At 33.3% G+C, this 20,212-nt stretch overlaps 1 protein-coding gene across 1 annotated transcript; it reads left to right on the top strand.

Moving 5' to 3' along the window:
- The first annotated feature begins 3,982 nt into the window (after positions 1-3,982).
- LOC149899521 (UDP-glycosyltransferase UGT5-like) lies at positions 3,983-10,282 on the top strand. The gene is made up of 8 exons (XM_090113947.1): positions 3,983-4,138; positions 4,552-4,639; positions 5,866-6,058; positions 6,498-6,695; positions 6,998-7,217; positions 7,651-7,870; positions 8,209-8,428; positions 10,003-10,282. Exons 1-8 carry the CDS (start codon positions 3,986-3,988, stop codon positions 10,280-10,282), a joined length of 1,572 nt encoding a protein of 523 aa, XP_089970073.1. The 5' UTR covers positions 3,983-3,985.
- Positions 10,283-20,212: the final 9,930 nt, after the last annotated feature.

Raw genomic sequence — 20,212 nt, 5'->3', positions numbered from 1 at the left:
CTATTTCCCTTGGTCACAGCACCACGCGTGAACGTGTGGCACGCGTTGAGCACGGGGACCGAATCCAGAAATTCCGTAACGAAAAAACCTCACACTCCCCACTCCGACGGGCACGGAGGTGTGGCTTGAAGGCATAGCATGCAATAGCTTTTTCCGCGGCAGTCCCCGAGTGCCACACGTATTTTTTTTATTATATTCCTTGAAGTATGAGGATGGTTCTTATGGAAAGAAAACGTAAATATGTACCACGGGCAAAGCCGGGACGGACCGCTAGTCTATAATAAAATAATGCTAAAGTAATTCTGCCTGTCTACTCTTCAAGCCGCGCCACAACCGCGGCACTAATTTGGTTGAAATTTAATACAGAGATAGCTCGAGACCTGAAGAGGGACATGGGATAAGTTTTATCCCGAAAATGTGAGAAACCATTTGCAGTGCATATCCTATTTAAGATGTGCTTATGGGTTTAGTTTCCACATATTCATGAACCCACTTAGATTGAGACAAAATAGCGCCCTAGTATACACTGAGGCTTGTATGCTTAAATCTTTAAAACTACGCAACGGATTTTGGTGCTTTTTTTTAAATCTATTTTAGTATCTATTTAATTCATGATTTTAGACAAAGCAGGCGAATCAATAAATGTTTTCAGACCGTTCGACAACATGTCCATCCTTTTGTCGCATCCAGCCATAACAATACCTACCTACTTATTTTAGTAATAAGATTCACAAAGATAAATGCAATCGAATGTTATCCAAAGTCCTTCTGCCAAAGCGACATAATTTTTGCAGTGTCACAGTGACCAAGCTGATAATAATATAATTATCTTGGTCACTCAAATGATGTAATATTTGGATCGATTTCAAAACCTTTTATCTCACCCAATTAGATTTTTCAGGTATCAATAACAACTGTATATGCGAACAAGAATCTTTACTTATAATTGTATACGTAGTATATTATTATTAGTCTGTGCTTATAATATACATAAACATACGAGGAATTGTTTTTTTGGTAACGGATAATTATTTTCTTTATACTGTTTGAAATACAAATAAATAAAGGTTCGATTTTTTATTTTATTAACCGACTTCAAAAAAAGGAGGAGGTTTGGCCGGTATATTTTTTTTATTTTTTTTATGTATGTACACCGATTACTCCTAGGTTTCTTAACCGATTTACGTGATTCTTTTTTCATTGCCGAACACTAATATTAAGCCCGTGCACCGACATCAAACCTTTTTAATAAATAGCACATCTAAATAATACGTAGTAATTAATAATATCAAATCTTTTTTATTTTTACTTTTCCGTTTTTGAAGTCGGTTGTTTTTAACACAGTTATTTTTATTTAGGTTAGTACATGGACTCGCGCAAAATATATAAAATAGACAAAATAAATAAAAATAATTTGCTGTTTTTAACTCTCTATGCAAAAGGTAATAGAGATTGAACAAAATATTATGTACCTGCTTTCCTTGCGCTTTTATTGTTAATTTTGTGTGTATATTACTATTAATTATATTGTATCAATGTACTTAATTTAAAAAAAATAATTGATTCGAGAAAAAGCAGTGAAAAGGAAAAACAAATAGTAGGTAATCAATTTAAGTAATAATGACATTGCCCACTTAAACAATATTGATACAGAGTAGGTAAGCAACGCGGACGTACTTGTAAAAAGCACCTATTGTGTAGACAAATCCACGGTAAACGCTTAGTATAAAATATTATCATTCCTGCATACGGTTGTAATCTATCGATATATATTTCGGTAAAAATAGACCGGAAATGGTTGTATGAGGATTGAGGATATCATAAGATAAGAAAGATAAAAATATATATAAAAGTGTCGTGTCACATTGATTCTCTTCAGATCGATTTCTAGGAATTACTACATATCTAGTTTAGGAAGGCTTAGGTTTATAATTTATTAGATTTTAGACAAAGTAGAAAGTTAGTGGTTTTATAGAATAGAAAGGCGATGACTGGCTGATAAATTCTACCCAGGGTATTAAATAGGGTATGAAATTTGTGTCAAAATTTGTGTCACGACTCACGACCTATCCATCTTTCAGGGTATCTTATAACGTGGCCTACACGGTCCCCCGTCCTAAACCCCATTGTTTTTTTTCTGTGGGGATACTACAAAGACTTCGTCTACTCAACGCCGCAATTTAGACGAATTTACTCTGAAATTGAGAGTAGCAGACGATACCATTAAAAATAATAGAAGGTCATTCAGACACATACATTCAGTATATTAAGATTTTTCACTTACCACATTTCGATTTAAATTTTTCGATTGAAGCCTTATGAATAATAAAATGAAAATTTCAGTTTTACCTGATACATAGAGCAAGTTTTTAAAATCCAAATAGTATTTTTTTGTGATTTTTTTTTAAGGGTCCTTGAAGTTGTAAATATACTGGGTATTTTGTCTTTCTTGGCAATTAATTTTTTTTTTATTGATTCAAAGATCTAGCGATAGTAAATGTTACTATAACGACTTAGCCAATCCTTCAGCGACCAAAAAAAATTTAATAACTACGCAATAATTCACGTCACCATCATAAAAATCTCAACGTACTCGGCGATAGGTTTGAAAAAAAAATTGAAAAAAAAGTCACAACCGAAAATACGAAAAATCGCGTAACATACCTACAAGTCCTCTACTTCCCAGCTTCAGTACCTGTCTCATTACTTCTTGGGACACCTTGTATACCTATATGAAAACTTCGTGCGTCTCTGACTTGCAATTTTCCGGTTTAAAATATTTTATCATTTCCGAAAATTTTTAATATTTATTTCAGCTTAAAGATAAAATATTTCAAGGAAGTTTCTTATTATCTATATCTCTTTTTATTTATATATCGTTTCCAAGAAGTAATTTTTACAAAAAATTTAATACCTACTATTGCCTTTAACCGTGGCCGTGGTAAATAATCTAGCTACGTATTATGAGGATTCAAAAACGTTTCTATTAGAAGCCTATTTCAATTAATCCATCTTGGAGTTCAGTTACTAAGTTCTATCATATTATTTTGCGATTATAAATAACTAGCTTACGAATCAAAACGAGATCGCGTACATAAACTTTGTGTCTTTGGATGGATTTTCAAGACTTCAAAATATAAAGTCCTTCATTTGCGAAAATATATAGATAAGATATACCCGTACTTGGGATTTAGCTTCAAAAATAAACGAGGTTCAAAAAAACATACTTCTAAATTTTTCATAAAAATACAAGGTAGGTGGGTACACATTTATCGCAATATTCTAAACTACCGCCCGCGGCTTCGCCCGCTTTGTCTAAAACCTAATAAATTATATATTAAATCCTTTCTCTTGAATCACTCGTTCTATTAAAAAAAACCACATCAAAATCCGTAGCGTAGTTTTAAAGATTTAAGCATACATAAGGACATAGGGACAGATAAAGCGACTTTGTTTTATACTATGTAGTGATGAAGAGAAGTAGGTATATCAAAACGCTTCTAGTAATTTGCTCTATTGTGTTACAATGCTCAAAAAAATAAACAATATTAAATACCTACCATGATGAACAAACAGTATAAAATAAAGTTTTTCCAATAAGGAGATACCTAGTCGTTGTCTGATAATATATCAGAAATATATAAATGATTACTTATTTTTAACGATGCAAAACTAAACATTGTCTTTATTCTATTCTGGTTTTTGACTGGGACGATACATCGAGTAAATAATTTATATTAGTTATAAATAACATTAAATTATAGATTTAAATGGATACGAATATAATAAGTGAATTTCTCCTTTAAAAAACAGTCAATAACATTAAAAAATCTGTAATTTTTTTAAAGAAAGCTTTGAGTTACGACACTCAGTGAAAACTGAAAAATATAGTAACGTGTTCATAATTTGTGCTTTGGTAAATTATGAGTTTTTGTAAGAAAGCTTTGAGTAACGTCACTCAGTAAAAGGCAATAATCATCAGAAAATGGCATCAAGTTTATTAAGTGTATTTTGCGTGTTGCTCTTAATGGGTTATTGTGAGTCGTATAACCTTTTAGTCATCAGTCCTCTGGCTGGTAAAAGTCACGCTATTCTTGGAGATGGCATCGTTAGACACCTCACTAATTCAGGACATAAGGTAAAATAGTTATTTCCAATAAAAAACTACTCAACTTGTCAAACCTAGCTTTCAAGTATAAAAAGTATCATCAATATCGGTTCATCTAGTTGAAAGCTTTGAGGTTACACACGCAAAAATGTGTAGCCAAGCATACTAAATACTTTTAAGCTATTGCATAGCTTCTATCGCGGGTCTTGAGCGTGGGGACCGAATCCAGAAATACCTTAAGGAAAAACCTCACGCTCCCCACTCCGACGGGCGCGGAAGTGTGGCTTGAAGCCTGAAGGCATAGTATGTAATAGCTTTACCACGGCAGACCCCGAGTGCCACACGTCTTTTTTTTATTATATTTTTTGTGTTTCTACCCCAGTATCTCACCATGTTTTTTTATTAATTTTCTGTTTGTTTTAAACTAATTTTATTTGTTTTAGGTGACATACATAACATCCTACCCTGATAATAAGTCACATAAGAATCTCACCATCGTTTTCGCAAGTGACAATGTAGAAGTCATCGAAAGTATGTAGATTTTTTTTTATTAAAACCTATTTAACCTGATTGTATTAAAGAAATTAGTTAAAAGATAATTGTAATAAATACGTGTTTATTGTTACCTTGTTTAAAATAAAAATATAAATTACACATTAAAAAAATATGTTATTATACAACATAATATAAATTCGAACTTCAAACTAGAATTTTGCATGTTACTACCCGCTCATATGCTTGAGAAAAAAAAAATGACCCCTTACTTAGCTACGCGCAACCACAGTTGCAAAAACACGATCAAGAATCTTGTTTCGCGCAACTGTGGTTGCAAAGCGACTTTCTTATTTCAATTGATTATAAACTCTATTTCATACTCTCAGAGTCTAATTTTTACGTATTTAAACCAAAGACAACTAATTGATTCGTCTATTTCTCCCCAGTACTACCAACCTTTCAAACAGAATTTTGGGAATATCTTAGTTTGTATCTTACGTGTCTTACAAGGAAGTGTTAAAATATGCCGTAATTGTTGTATTTTATTGATTTCTACTCGTGTTTACTTACCAGATTATTCTCTAACATGTGTTTTATTGTTATAAAGTAGTATTTTAGTGACCGTTGTAATAAATATGTAATAAAGACGACTTTAAAAGTTAGTAGACTTTAGACGATTTCATAACTTTTTAAGGTATACGGTAATCATATATTGTAAAAATAACACAGTTTTGTATAGTATTATTACAATAGCAATCGATTACAGTCAATATATTTTAAGTACTCCTTTCGCGGAAGTCAGAAATTAAGTTTTAATAGCGGTGCGTCGAACGCGCGGCGCACGTTCCAGAGCACTAGCAAAGTAGGCTACCTTTATTTTTTTTGCAAGCTATTTAGCGTATTTTACTTTTGCAACTGTGGTTGCGCAAAGCATATGAGCGGCTACATAATTTGTTTGTGATTCTCAAAACTATAAACTGTTAAAATGTATATCTTACTAGCGGTCCGCCCCGGCTTCGCCCGTGGTACATATTTACGTTTTCTCTACATAAAAACCATCCTCGTACTTCACGCAATATAATAAAAAAAGAATTATCGAAATCGGTTCAGCCGTTCTCGAGTTATGCGCTTACCAACACCTTTTGCGATTCATTTTTATATATAAGAAGATTATTTCTTTAAAATAAGCTTCGCTGAGTTTTAAACAAGATTGCGATTAAATGCTGAAAAATTAACTAATATTACGTTTATTATTATTCCAGACCATATGACCAACATACAATTTTTAATGGACCAGAAGTTCAGTTTGCAAGACCCGAGCCTTCTTTTATACCATTTCATAGAAAATGGAAGAAAAGCGGTATCTGTTCCAGCCGTTCAAGAGTTATTTAAGGATAAGAGCCAAAAATTTGATGTCATAATCGCTGAATGGATGTTCTCAGAACTGTATGCTGGGTGAGGTAGATTAGATTTTCATTAGGATAAAAATGCTTATTTGAAAATTTATTAAATAACTAGCTTCCGCCCGCGACTCCATCCGCGCGGATGTCGGTCTTCGCGTATTTTACGCCCAGGATAACTAATAAGGCATAATTATACCAAGTTTCATCGAAATCGAACTGTTAGTTTTCACGTGATGTCTTCACATACAGACAGACAGACAGACAGACAAAAATTTTTTTAATCACATATTTGGGTTTGGTATCGATCCAGTAACACCCCTGCTATTTATTTTTTCAATATTTTCAATGTACAGAATTGACCCTTCTACAGATTTATTATATGTACTTATAGATAGTAAGGGGCCCATGGCAGCGCTCGAATACTTTTTCAGTATTACTTGGCTAACAAGCAACTGACGCATTGATGTCATAAATTAAACTTCTGTTCACAGAATATCAGCTATCTACGACTGCCCAATGATCTGGTTCTCAACTGTAGATCCGCATTGGATGGTGCTCAAGCTAATAGACGAGGTTCCCAACCCAGCGTATGTTGCGGATGGCTTATCTACTGATATCCCTCCATATTCCTTTTGGCAACGAGTACAGGAGTTATATAACCAGCTTTATGGACAATATCTGCAATACTGGTAAGAGGGTTCTTAATTCAACGCTATTTTATATGTATGTATTTGAAAGCTAACCCTTATTATATTAAATATATAATAAATTATATAAATAAATTATAATAATAAATATTTAAATATGTAATAAATTATTTGGTATTGTTTAAATTTTTTCTTCCTTAGATAGATCGATATAGCGTGGATTAAGAAAATTTTCGTAGATGACTAAAATGAATATCATTATTGATTGAAAAAAATAGGTTAGGTATTCAGCCAACACATACAGCTAAGAAATTATTCAAATAGTATGTGTTAATAATTTTCAGGGTCACATATCCTATTGAACAGCAATACTACGAACAATACATAGTACCTCATATCAGGGATAAGAGTAAACCTGTGCCATCGTTGGAAACTTTGAGATACAACGCGTCTTTGATGTTGGGTAACTCGCACTACTCTATGGGAGGAGCTTTGAAATTACCGCAAAATTACATAGCAATTGGTGGCTACCATATCGATGCGAATGTCAAACCTCTGCCAGAGGTAATAATATAATAATTTTGTATAAATTTATAAATAATAGAAAAAATTCGATCACTAGTGGGGACTCGAACACATAAAACTGAAAGAATAGAATAAATCCGATTGCTCTGGCGGGTCACGAGTGGATGATTTGGTCAGGAATCCGCCCCGGAATGGCGCAAAAGGATGCAGGTTCGAGTCCCGCCTAGTGATCGATTTTTTTCTATTCTTTATAAATTTATATTTATAAAGCATTTGAATGTCATAAAACAATAAATATCAATTTCAACATAATAATTTTGTATTTGTATTTAATATTGCGATAAATCCTAATCCGCTTTCTTCTTATGTTTTGTTTATTGTGAATGTCAAGTTCTTTGTTCATATTTTTATATGTAAAACGTGTTATTTCTTAAAATTAAAACTGCTCTAGATTTTTATCCTCTAATTCCAGAATCTCAAGAAAATCATGGATGATGCAAAACACGGAGTAATTTACTTCAGTATGGGATCCAATTTGAGGAGTGAAAACTTTCCAAAGGAATTAAAGGACGGAATAGTAAAAGTTTTGGGAGAGTTAAAACAGACTGTTATATGGAAGTTTGGAGAAGATTTACCAAATCGACCCAACAACATCCACATTGTACAATGGGCACCGCAGGCCAGCATTCTAGGTTCGGAATATTTATATGGAACTAGCTTTCCACCCGCGGCTTCGCCCGCGTTTTCAAGGAAAAACCCGTCCCGGAGGATTTCCGGGATAAAACCTATCCTATGTCCTTTCTCGAGTATCAAAATACCTCTATACCAAATTTCATGCAAATTGGTTCAGTAGTTAAGGCGTGATTGAGTAACAGACAGACAGACAGAGTTACTTTCGCATTTATAATATTAGTATGGATATTATTATTAGCTTTTTAATCTGGAGTACTTCGGACACTTTTAAATATTCAGAATAACGTACCGACCGAATTTAATTCAGAATTGTTTACGGAAATGTCTTAAATTGCAGCTCATCCTAACTGCGTGTTGTTCATCACTCATGGTGGTCTGCTGTCAACCACTGAAGCAATCCACTTTGGTGTTCCCATCGTCGGTATCCCAGTGTTTGCTGACCAGTTTACTAATATCGAACGCGCTGTGAACAAGGGATTTGCGAAGAAAGTAACACTCTCCTATACTATGGCTACGGAACTTAAGACACAGATTGAGAACATTTTGAGCGATCCCAAGTGAGTAAATCTGGGGGCACGGTAGTGCCCCCGCCAAGACGAGCCGAGCGAAACGCACGGGCACTACCTACCTTTTCTCGAAGCGCTTCGACGTTTTTTTGAACCCTCATAACTTGGGTTTGGATTATGCTAGATCAACAAAATTTTCGGGATATATTGTCAATAGCGAACTTATTGAACATATTAAGTTTTAATTACATTAGCTTTTATGCTTCAGATTTTATTTATATCTAAAAAACGCTAATTTCGTCACTGACTCACTGATGATCATCAAAATTCTTAAGGTATTTTCTAATGTCCTAGAAAGCTGAAATTTTGTATGTAAGCTAGTATTAGCACACAAACAACAAAAAAATTATAAAATTTGTAACTTTCATCCCCCAACCCCTTAAACTAGGGGATGGGAGTTTGTATGAGACCTGTAATTTTAAATTAAATTTTGATGACGCTAGAGGTCTAATCTAATAATCTAAAACTTGGTTCCCCTAGGTATATATAGGCTATATGTATAGGTACTCCTTGTTAAAAAAAAAAAAATTAATCGACATAATTATATTGAGACATATACTTCAGATCAGATCATATAAATATGAATGAATAGAAAATTTGAAATTATCAATAGAGCATTCGTTCATCGTGAACAGTTTCCAATCTGTGTCGCGTATGCTATCACCATACACAAAAGCCAAGGACTTAGTTTAAATAATGCTCTCATTGATATTGGGTCATCAACGTTCTCTTGTGGGCAGGCTTATGTAGCACTCTCTAGAGTGACTAATTTGCAAGGTGTTCACCTTATAAATATTGACTTTAGTAGTATTAAAGCACAACAGTCAGCTATAGTCGAATATAATCGCCTAAGAACCAAGTATCGCCCTGATCTATCACTTATTATAAACAGTAAATCAACAAAGAAAAAAGGCAAAGATAGAGAGTGGGCTATAAAAAAAGGCGTCTCTGATGTGCAAGAAATACACCCCAAAAAAAGAAGAAAAAAATAAAAAAAAATTTTGTTACAAACAACTTACAAAAAGAAATGAAATCCCACCAAAAACATTTTCATGTAAAATGTTGCCAAGACGAGCCCATATGACTCGCACTGTCAAAAAGTTGTCAGATCTCATGTAGAGCCAAGCTTCTAACACTACACGCCCTAACTCTAAAAGGCCTAACTTCACAAACTCTACACCTTAGTCAAAATATGTGGCTTGGCCGTTCGTTACTACAAGAACTATTGTATAACACAAAAGTAATGAACAGTGAATTAATTTTTCACCTTACGCCGATGTGAATGTAGCGCAATGGCCAAGCCACATATTTTGACTAAGGTGTAGAGTTTGTGAAGTTAGGCCTTGTAGAGTTAGGGCGTGTAGTGTTAGAAGCTTGGCTCTACATGAGATCTGACAACTTTTTGACAGTGCGAGTCATATGGGCTCGTCTTGGCAACATTTTACATGAAAATGTTTTTGGTGGGATTTTATTTACGACACAACTAATATAAGTAGCTAATGAATAAGACGAGATTATAATTACTGATGTTTCAATCTATTCCTAAAACTTTTTTTGAATTTCAGATATGCGGCAAAGGCAAAGGAATTGTCACAAATATACCATGATCGTCCAGTATCCCCTGGCGATGAGCTGGTACACTGGGTGGAGCACGTGGTTAAGACAAATGGCGCGCCGCATCTACGCTCTCCCGCGCTTATGGTGCCCTGGTACCAGAAATGCTACCTCGACCTTCTTGGTCTTATCCTAGTAGTACTTTTAACTGTTTTATGTTTATTACAAAAACTGTATAGAAAAATGCTCAAAAAACCTGACAAAAATATAAGTAATAAGAAAACAAATTAAATTAAAGCATGACTTTCTTAATCAATTTTTTTTATTTATTTCCTCCTGGCACCCTTGTCAATCTATGCATTAATTTATTAGAATATTTATAACGAACGGACAGTCAATAAATAATTAAAATTGTGTGTAGATCCAAATTATTTTTGGGATAACACGTAATTTGTGTGTAGATCCAAATCATTTTTGGGATGACACGTAATAACAGATAATACTTTATCCCCAACTTCTGGGATTATAATTTGACAGATCATTTAAATGTAACTTTATTTTATAACCGATTTTTACTTGTCTGATTACGAGAATAGAATAGGTAAGAATAATATTATTATAAGTTATAAAATGATGTAAAAATTGTACGAAAATATGTAGCTAAAAATATTTGCTTTTATGATTTAGTAGGAACTAAAATTTCGGTCGTTGTATTTCTCTAACATGTTCTTATAATATAAATTTATAAAGAATAGAAAAAATTCGATCACGAGGAGGTAGGTACTCGAGACCGCATCCTTTCGCGCCATTCCGGGGTGGATTCCTGGCCAATTCAGCCACTAGTGACCCGCCAGACCAGACCCGCGGCCCGCCAGTGATCGAATTTTTTCTATTCTTTTTGAATGCCATAAAACAAAAAAAATATTAATTTCATGTTCTTATTATTATCTGTTTGTAAGTGCACATAACACACCTTAACCGCTTTAAGTATGTTGAATAATTTTAATACGTAGGTAAATGGATAAAACCTTAGGGAATACTATTTATTTTGTGTCGAAAACTAAACTTGAAAAATATTTCGATGGAAATTTGTGGCCTATGGCATGTGCAAAGCAGCGAGCAGAATACTAGTTAATTATAATGTGTCCGTATTTATGCAAAATGGAACCACTCGACAAATTTCGTTTTTTACCTTTATTGAAGAATACTCATTCAAAAGTGGTCTAAATTCTTATACAAACAAGAACCACATGATTTTAACGTTGGAAACAAGGTATACTAAAAGCAGAAAGGAACCACCAGCAACAACGAATAATACCATATTAAGCAAAACCGAACCACAGCACCACTGGACTGCTTTGTTCAAACAAATAAACGATATTACTATCATGTCATTTTATACAAAACAGATCCACACCTACTTGGTACCATTATACATTACACATTTTTCTATTAATAACAATTATTTTTAATACACAAAATGGAACCAGGTTTCTGTGGTATGGTTATGCGTAAAATAAATACATAATTTAATTGTAATTTTTTATTGCAAAATAAAACCACAAGCATTCGGTTCTATTATGCATAAATAAATATTGTAAAACATTCTGAAACCCATCATCACTATATAATATGGAACCAAATGCCTTGACTTGTTACAATGCTTCTCATCTTTAAACAACGTATTTCATTACTTAAGTGCAAAACTCCAATTTTTTAAGTAAAACGTCGAACATCTGTCAATATATAGGTGACATTCAGCGAAGTAGTTCGAATACGTGTTTTCCTCCGCGAAGTAAGTTCTATTGTTTTTGTTAATTACCTTTAAAATAAAATGTGAAAATGTTTAGTAATAAATAAATAAGCAAGCAATTCGTAAGAAAAGCATTGGAGACGAACACCGAAGATAATAATGAAGATACAACGGGTAAGTAGTTTTATTTAATGCATTTAAGTACTTATTGAATCTGAGATGCAGGTACGCTTTATCCACTTTTGATTCATTCCCGATTGTGGTGTGATTTTAAGAAGATAGTTCATTAAGTAAGTACAAGAGGAATCCTCTGTGGATTTACGTATTTTAACGACAATGTCATTGTTCACGAAGGCGCGGCGAGTCGAATTAAGAGTCATTTTGTTACGATTCATCTGTCATTGTGAGATGAAACTACTAAAGTCTAAACCCTGTTTTAAAAATAACTGTCGATGATCTAGGTACCTACCTACTATTTTGGTAAAATACGTTTAGATTCAGATTCAGTACAGTACATTCAGCCACATCATTCAGCGCATATAATTATTAGTTTGATTTTAAAACTCGCGCGGCTACTGTTTTGACCGGAACAAGGCCCTAGCCTGCGAAATTCAAAATTTTAACAAGTTTATTTAATTTTTTGCCAGGGTTGCCACTATTGCGTATGATTTTTAGGGTTCCGTACCCAATGGGTAAAACGAGACCTAAGACTCCGCTGTCCGTCTGTCTATCCCTCTGTCTCATGAACCGTGACAGTTAGATAGTCGAAATTTCATATGATGTATTTCTGATGCCGCTGTAACAACAGATACTAAAAAACAGAATAAAAAAAGACGTGTGGCACTCGGGGACTGCCACGGTAAAGCTATTGCATAGCATGCCTTCAAGCCACACCTCCGAGCCCGTCGGAGTGGAGAGCGTGAGGTTTTTTCGTAATGGAATTTCTCGATTCGGTCCCCGCGCTCAAGGCCCGCGATAGAAGCTATGCAATAAATAGCTTAATAAATATTTAAGAAGCTCCCATACAATAAGCCGTGATTTTTTTGGCGTTTTTATAGATAATGGTACGGAACTCTTCGTTGCGCGAGTCCGACTCGCACTTAGCCAGTTTTTTGTACATGGCGCATGTACATACAACATACTTAGTCGTCTAGTAGGGACACGGCTTTATAAGAACTAATAATAATATTTTGCTGTCGCCATATAAAAGTAAACCTACGTATAAAAGCCACGCAGCTTTATTATTTTGATTTAAAGCTTTTTTCTTTTTATTACAGAAGATAACGAAGAACCTTATACGTCGCTGCCTCTGGAGAAGCTTTCTTCACCTTCTAGCGATATTCAGTCCATATTACATCTCATTCCACAAGATGCACAGTTTTTATAACGGTCTCATTAGTGATGATGCAATAGAAGACCACATAGATGGACTAGACACGGTGGATTTCGAAATCCAATTTTATGATAACGTCGAATAAACGTCCTATATAAGTATTATTTTATATATTTTATTAATTAAAGCTTTAATTACGATATTATAAATACATAGTTTCATTTATATCATTAAATCCCTGGGATGTGGTTCCTTTTTGTATAAGAGAAAACCTATCAATTGATAAATGTTAAAAGGAACCACATGCACATTTTCTTAATTATCTAGAAAGTTTAAGAATATTCAGAGCAAATTTATATACACATACTTAAATAAGTAATTTATCAATGAATTTAAATAAAATAAATTTTAATTTTACTTCATCTAACAGAGCTGCAAATGTTTTTGTAAATCCTTTGATATCTCAGAAGTGCGTTTTTGCTGGGTGGTTCCTTTTTGCTTAAATACGGACATGTTATGTAACTGTTTCTATCTTATATAATACTAGCTTTCCGCGCGCGGCTTCGCCCGCGTTTTCAAAGAAAAACCCGTTCCCGTAGGATTTCCGGGATAAAACCTATCCTATTTCCTTTCTCCAAAAATGTCTCGGTCTGGCAGGACACAGAAGGCTGATCACCAACTTGTCCCTAAAGAAAATCGATCAGTGAAACAGATGTATGAATAATGCATCTGCCCCATACCCCACTACGGGGACACGGGACTTCACTTATGTCCTTTCTCAGGTATCAAAATATCTCTATACTAAATTTCATGCAAATTGGTTGTTGAAATATTGATTTCATTTACAAAAGTTTCTCTCTTAAAAAGCAATTACGTTTCTTACACTATACGTGTGATTTATTGCAACGACCTTTTTTTCTTATCATGCACATTTGGTAAACCTATTGTGAGTCCTGTATACACTCAACACTTGGTAACACATGTTAAACCTTGTGAATATTTATTGTATAGATTCCTAGAAGTACGGGTAAGAAATACTCGAAGAGGGTCATAAATAAAGGTATAATTTTGAGTGTTATATAGACCCTAAAACAGTTGAGTTATATAGCTCTTTGTGTGTAGTTCACTCGTATCCTTCAGACTGTTAAGACATACCTTCGATACTCTATTTGAAGTTAAAATAAAGTGACTATCTTCCTACAACAAAGTGCTTGAATTATTTACTAATATTAATCACACCACTATCAATAATCCCAATAGGTTATGGGCCCAGGCTACGTTGTTGATTAATTTAAATACAAATTTTATTGAGAGGAAGAAAATTAAAATTTCAAAGTGCAATTGAAAATTAGTGAATGTATCGTAAGTAAAACATTCAGAGTGAAGATAAAGATTTTATAAACAATATGGAAACTATAAAATCTAAAAGAAACATCCAACCTTTCAACGGTGAAAATTATAATATATGGAAGTTCAGAATCCGCAGTCTCTTAAATGAACTTGAAGTGATTCATGTAATCGATAAACCAGCACCAGCGAATCCTGACAGCAAGTGGAAGAAATCGGAGTCAACCGCAAAGAATGTGTTAATTGAATATTTGTCCGATTCGTATTTAAGTTACGTGAAACCAGAATCGTTGACAAAACAAATTTTTGATGTACTAAACAATATCTTCGAAAGAAAAAGTGTAGCAAAACAAATTGGAGCTCGGAAGAAATTATTTAATTTGAAGTTGGAAGAAGACACAGATTTGTGTAAACATTTTATGATGTTCGATTCTTTGATATCGGAGTTAGCATCAGCCGGTGCGACTATCTCAGAGGTTGATAAAGTGACTCAACTATTGCTTACTTTACCACCTTCTTACAATGGTGTTATAACAGCCATCGAGACTTTGTCAGAAGACAACATCACGTTAAGTTTCGTGAAAACAAGATTATTAGATCATGAAGTTAAACTTGTTAATGAAAGTCTTGACACAAGTAAAATGGTTCTACATGTTGAACAGAAAACTAATGAAAGAAAACGAAATAATAAGGAGCTTAGAAAATCATCGAAAATACGTCGTGGAATCGTCAAGCCGAAACAAAATGGTATAAATTATAAAGGGCACATTAAGTGTCACAATTGTGGAAAAAGAGGACATTATAAAAATGAATGTCGTAACTTCTCGAAACGCTTTAAGTCCAAACCAAGTACAGAAAGACAAAGGACAATTCAAACCATTCAAGCTGAGCCAGTGATTGAAGACAGCTTTGCATTTATGGCTGGAAATTTTCAGTTAACAAATGAAGGAAGTGAAATATCCTTTTAGCAGTTAGTAAGACAGCTGACAGTGAGGTGGAATGGTAAGACGGCAATGACTGGTAAGCCGAAATACAATATATCTATTCTGGAATTTTCGGTAAGTTAAACTTTATTAATTATTAAAATAAAGATTCTAATTCCGAATAAAAATATTAGCATCAGTGACGAGGTCAAATAAGAAAAGATAAATTTTAAATTATCTATTAGAAGTTTGATAAAGTTAAATTATCTAGTAGCTAATAGATGACATTAAATGAAAAGGTAGATTACCTGTTTGTGTGAAGCTTGTATAAACAATAAACAAGTGTAAATGTCATTTAATAAAATAATGTTGAAATCAGATGTTTATGGTTCTCATGATTAAAAGAAATGAATAAATCATAATAAAATTATTTTGTAATGTTTAATGATGAATTCACTCATAAGAGTGTAACATATTTTATGAGAAATAAATCTGATGTATTGTAAACCTATTTACTGATCATGTTAAAGAGAATTTATCTTACTACTTAAAAGGTAGATAAAGGTATCAGTTATCATCTCACATTGCCACGAACTCCATATTTAAAATACCTTTAGGTTTTCGAATCAGCCGTATGTTGAAACCAGTAAAACAAATTTGATGAAAAGTCATCAAAGGTAAAATGGGTATAGAGCGTATAAAGTGGAGAGTAATAAATATGTGGTAGAAAGAGATGTAAATTTAAATCAAAGGCAAAGGGAGACGAGGTTGATTCAGGTTTAAATACTGAAGTCCCTAACGATTCGTTAAACTCAGTTGACAACCTTATATATTCAGTTAAAAATAGCTATATGGGTTAATCTCAGTTGGTTGAAACTGAATGAATAGCTATATTATGTTAAACTCAGTTGGTGAAAACTGAATGAATAGCTATATGTGTTAATCTCAGTTGGTGAAAACTGAATGAATAGCTATGTGTTAATCTCAGTTGGTGAAAACTGAATGAATAGCTATGTGTTAATCTCAGTTAGTGAAAACTGAATGAATAGCTATGTGTTAATCTCAGTTGGGAAAACTGAATGAATAGCTATGTGTTAAGCTCAGTTAGTGAAAACTGAATGAATAGCTATGTGTTAATCTCAGTTGGTGAAAACTGAATGAATAGCTATGTGTTAAGCTCAGTTAGTGAAAACTGAATGAATAGCTATGTGTTAAGCTCAGTTAGTGAAAACTGAATGAATAGCTATGTGTTAAGCTCAGTTAGTGAAAACTGAATGAATAGCTATGTGTTAAGCTCAGTTGGTGAAAACTGAATGAATAGCTATGTGATAAGCTCAGTTGGTGAAAACTGAATGAATAGCTATGTGATAAGCTCAGTTGGTGAAAACTGGAAGTAAATAGCAGCTATACGTTAAATTCAGTACCTAGACGAAAAACTGTAGTCAATAACTTTGCGTTAAACTCAGTAGCTAGTCATCAATAAAATAATAAGGCAGAAGGCTATCGAAGTATTGAAAATACAAACAATACAGTGCCTAAAATTTAATGACACAGACAATTAGTATTGACAATGAAACCGATATATCAGATAGATATTAAAAGCCAAACTTCATCTAATGAAGATGATTATTAGCCGTTTCATTATTTACTGTGCGCATAATACATTGTATATTTACTCCTAATTCACATGAGATAATTGAAAATAGGAATGATGCTAAACAATGAAAAATGCAATTAATGATGAACTATATTATTTATTTGTAAATAAAAAGCTTGGACTTTAGTATCAAAACCAAGTAGTACAAATATTGTATATAATGAAAATGGATATTATAAAGTACGATGAGTTCGGAAATCCATAAAAGTGTAAAGCCCGTTTAGTTGCTAGAGGTATTAGTAAAAATATCGGTTGCAACAATTTTGAACTTAAGTCTTTTAACAGCAGCATGGCTTGTTAGTTTACCAGATTGATTAAACTGCATTTTAAGTGGTCAGTTAATCGTACAGTATATTAAAATACTTGAGGGTGTGAAAAGTGAAAACACTTGTGAACCCCGATTGTAAATTAAACAAAGCATTAGGTAGCATATTGCTTAAAAAGTTGCCAGATGTTGGATTGAAATATTTGAAAAGACTATTAGAAAAAGGTTTTACAAATGATTTTAAGGATCGATTCATGTACATACTGAATAGATGAGATATCTCTAATAATATTTATACTGAATTAAATGTGGACGATCTAGTGATTATAGTGAGTGACTATTGTTGAAAAACGATGCAGAATTTAATGAATTAATTTAAAATGGGTGATTTAAAAGGAGGTTAAATTCTTATTAAGCTTTAGAATCACGAGACAAAATAATGTCGTAACACTAGATCAAAGCACATAAGTAAAAATTAAAACCGTATGAAATAAACTTAGTACAATGGGTGATCAAAATCTTCTTACATAAAATTCAATTTAGATTTTGAGGCAATGGAATCCAATGAGAATGGCGGTATTCCATTTCGAATTCTTATTGGAAATCTAATGTATTTAATTTCATGTACAATGATCTGACTTTAACTATAAGCAGACATGTGAATGAAAATAAACAAGAACTCGGTAATGTTTAAAAACAAGTAGATTAAAATTAAATATGTAAAGGAAACATATAAGAACAAATTGATAAGATACTTGATTCTAATTAGACAAATTGATAAGATAATTGATTCGAGTTAGTATTTAAAAAGAAAAGTACAACGGGTTACTTCTTCTAGTTGTATGATTGATGTACAATATGTTGGAGTACAATAAGGCAGGTTCTTCTACAGAAGCTGAATATATGGCTCTGTATGAAGCTGTTAAATGCAATATGGTTGAAAAAAAAACTTTAGCAGCAGGTATAAACCTGAAAACTAAAGAACCTATCTTAATATATGAATAGTAAAATGGATGTACTAGCTAACAATCCAACAAGCCTTATTAGATCCAAACATATTGACATCAAATATTAATTCCTTTGGGATCAATATGAGAAATAATACTAAAATTATTAAACATATGTCAACAGGTGTTCAAATTGCAGACATGCTGACAAAGCCACTACCAGGGAGGTTCCTGGAGTTAAGAGCGAAAATGGCATCAGAAGATTATTTGTAAATAAGTTGTATCTTGATGTAAACTTATATATTTTTAATGATCTGATAAGGTTTTCCTGGGTTTCCCTTATCGTGAAGACAAATGTCGGATCACTATGTATACGGTTAGTAACAACCGTCCCAGACAAAGAGTAAGCGGAAGGTATGTCGATCAGTATTAAGAGTATTGTATTCAACTTTAGAATTTTGGTTATCATGATGTATTAATATAATTGTATATGTATTAATATGTAATTGCAATTAAAATTGTAACTTGGAAAAGAGATTAACTTTTGAGGGGGCGTGTTGAAATATTGATTTCATTTACAAAAGTTTCTCTCTTAAAAAGCAATTACGTTTCTTACACTATACGTGTGATTTATTGCAACGACCTTTTTTTCTTATCATGCACATTTGGTAAACCTATTGTGAGTCCTGTATACACTCAACACTTGGTAACACATGTTAAACCTTGTGAATATTTATTGTATAGATTCCTAGAAGTACGGGTAAGAAATACTCGAAGAGGGTCATAAATAAAGGTATAATTTTGAGTGTTATATAGACCCTAAAACAGTTGAGTTATATAGCTCTTTGTGTGTAGTTCACTCGTATCCTTCAGACTGTTAAGACATACCTTCGATACTCTATTTGAAGTTAAAATAAAGTGACTATCTTCCTACAACAAAGTGCTTGAATTATTTACTAATATTAATCACACCACTATCAATAATCCCAATATTGGTTGAGTAGTTAAGGCGTGATTGAATAACAGACAGACAGACAGAGTTACTTTCGCATTTATAATAGATATGAGTATGGATTTCATGAATGATTTTTATTGTGATTACTGATTACAATAAAGACCACTGTCCTTTATCAAAATTTATCAATGAGAATTACAAGAACGTACATTATTCATCACTACATAGTATAAAACAAAGTCGCTTTCTCTGTCCCTTTGTATGCTTAAATCTTTGAAACGACGCACCGGAATTTGATGCGGTTTTTTTAAATAGATAGAGTCATTCAAGAGGAAGGTTTATTAGGTTTTAGACAAAGCGGGCGAAGCCGCGGGCAGAAAGTTAGTAATAGAATAAAAAGAAAAAAACTGTGTGATAAAAGAAATAGTATGTTTTCTAATTAAAGACAAGCAAATGAATTTATAAGCCGGTACTAATATTGATGGACGCACAATCTATTTTCCACAAAGTGCATAAAATAAACGATTATCCTTACATAGGTACAAGCATGGACGTATAAAAAAAGACGGACACCGTTTTACGAACAAACAACGTGAAGCCACCGTAGTAAGCTAGCGATCGTGTAAAGACAATGAACACGCACACATTCTCACCATAGTAAGCTAGTCGGCCGCCATTACGTCGTGAACTACCGACTGATTAACTGCGTCACTGTTTCACAAAAAATATTTAAAATGCCGCCTTGCGTGGTTAAAATATGGTGTCGCAACAGTACAATTTTAAATAACACACAAGGGATTACATTCCACAATGAAGCAAGTTATTTCTTTTATGTTATAATGACAAAATTATTACGGCAAAATTTATAGAAAAAAATACAGCCGCCATTTTCATCAGGACAGCTGTTGCCATAGTGTTGCCATGGCAACATGGCACACACACATGGATGTGTCGCCGCCATTACTAGGCTTCACTCAATGTTTTGGCGATATATACCGTCCGTCTTTTTTTATACGTCCATGGGTACAAGCATACAAGTCA

Source organism: Colias eurytheme, chromosome 20 (genome assembly GCF_061535395.1).
Source record: "Colias eurytheme isolate Ceu_HAF_F1 chromosome 20, ilColEury1 Martin Lab GWU primary, whole genome shotgun sequence".
Lineage (NCBI taxonomy): Eukaryota > Metazoa > Arthropoda > Insecta > Lepidoptera > Pieridae > Colias > Colias eurytheme.
Note: the sequence above shows the minus strand (reverse complement) of the source record. Positions and strands in the feature narration are given on the sequence as shown.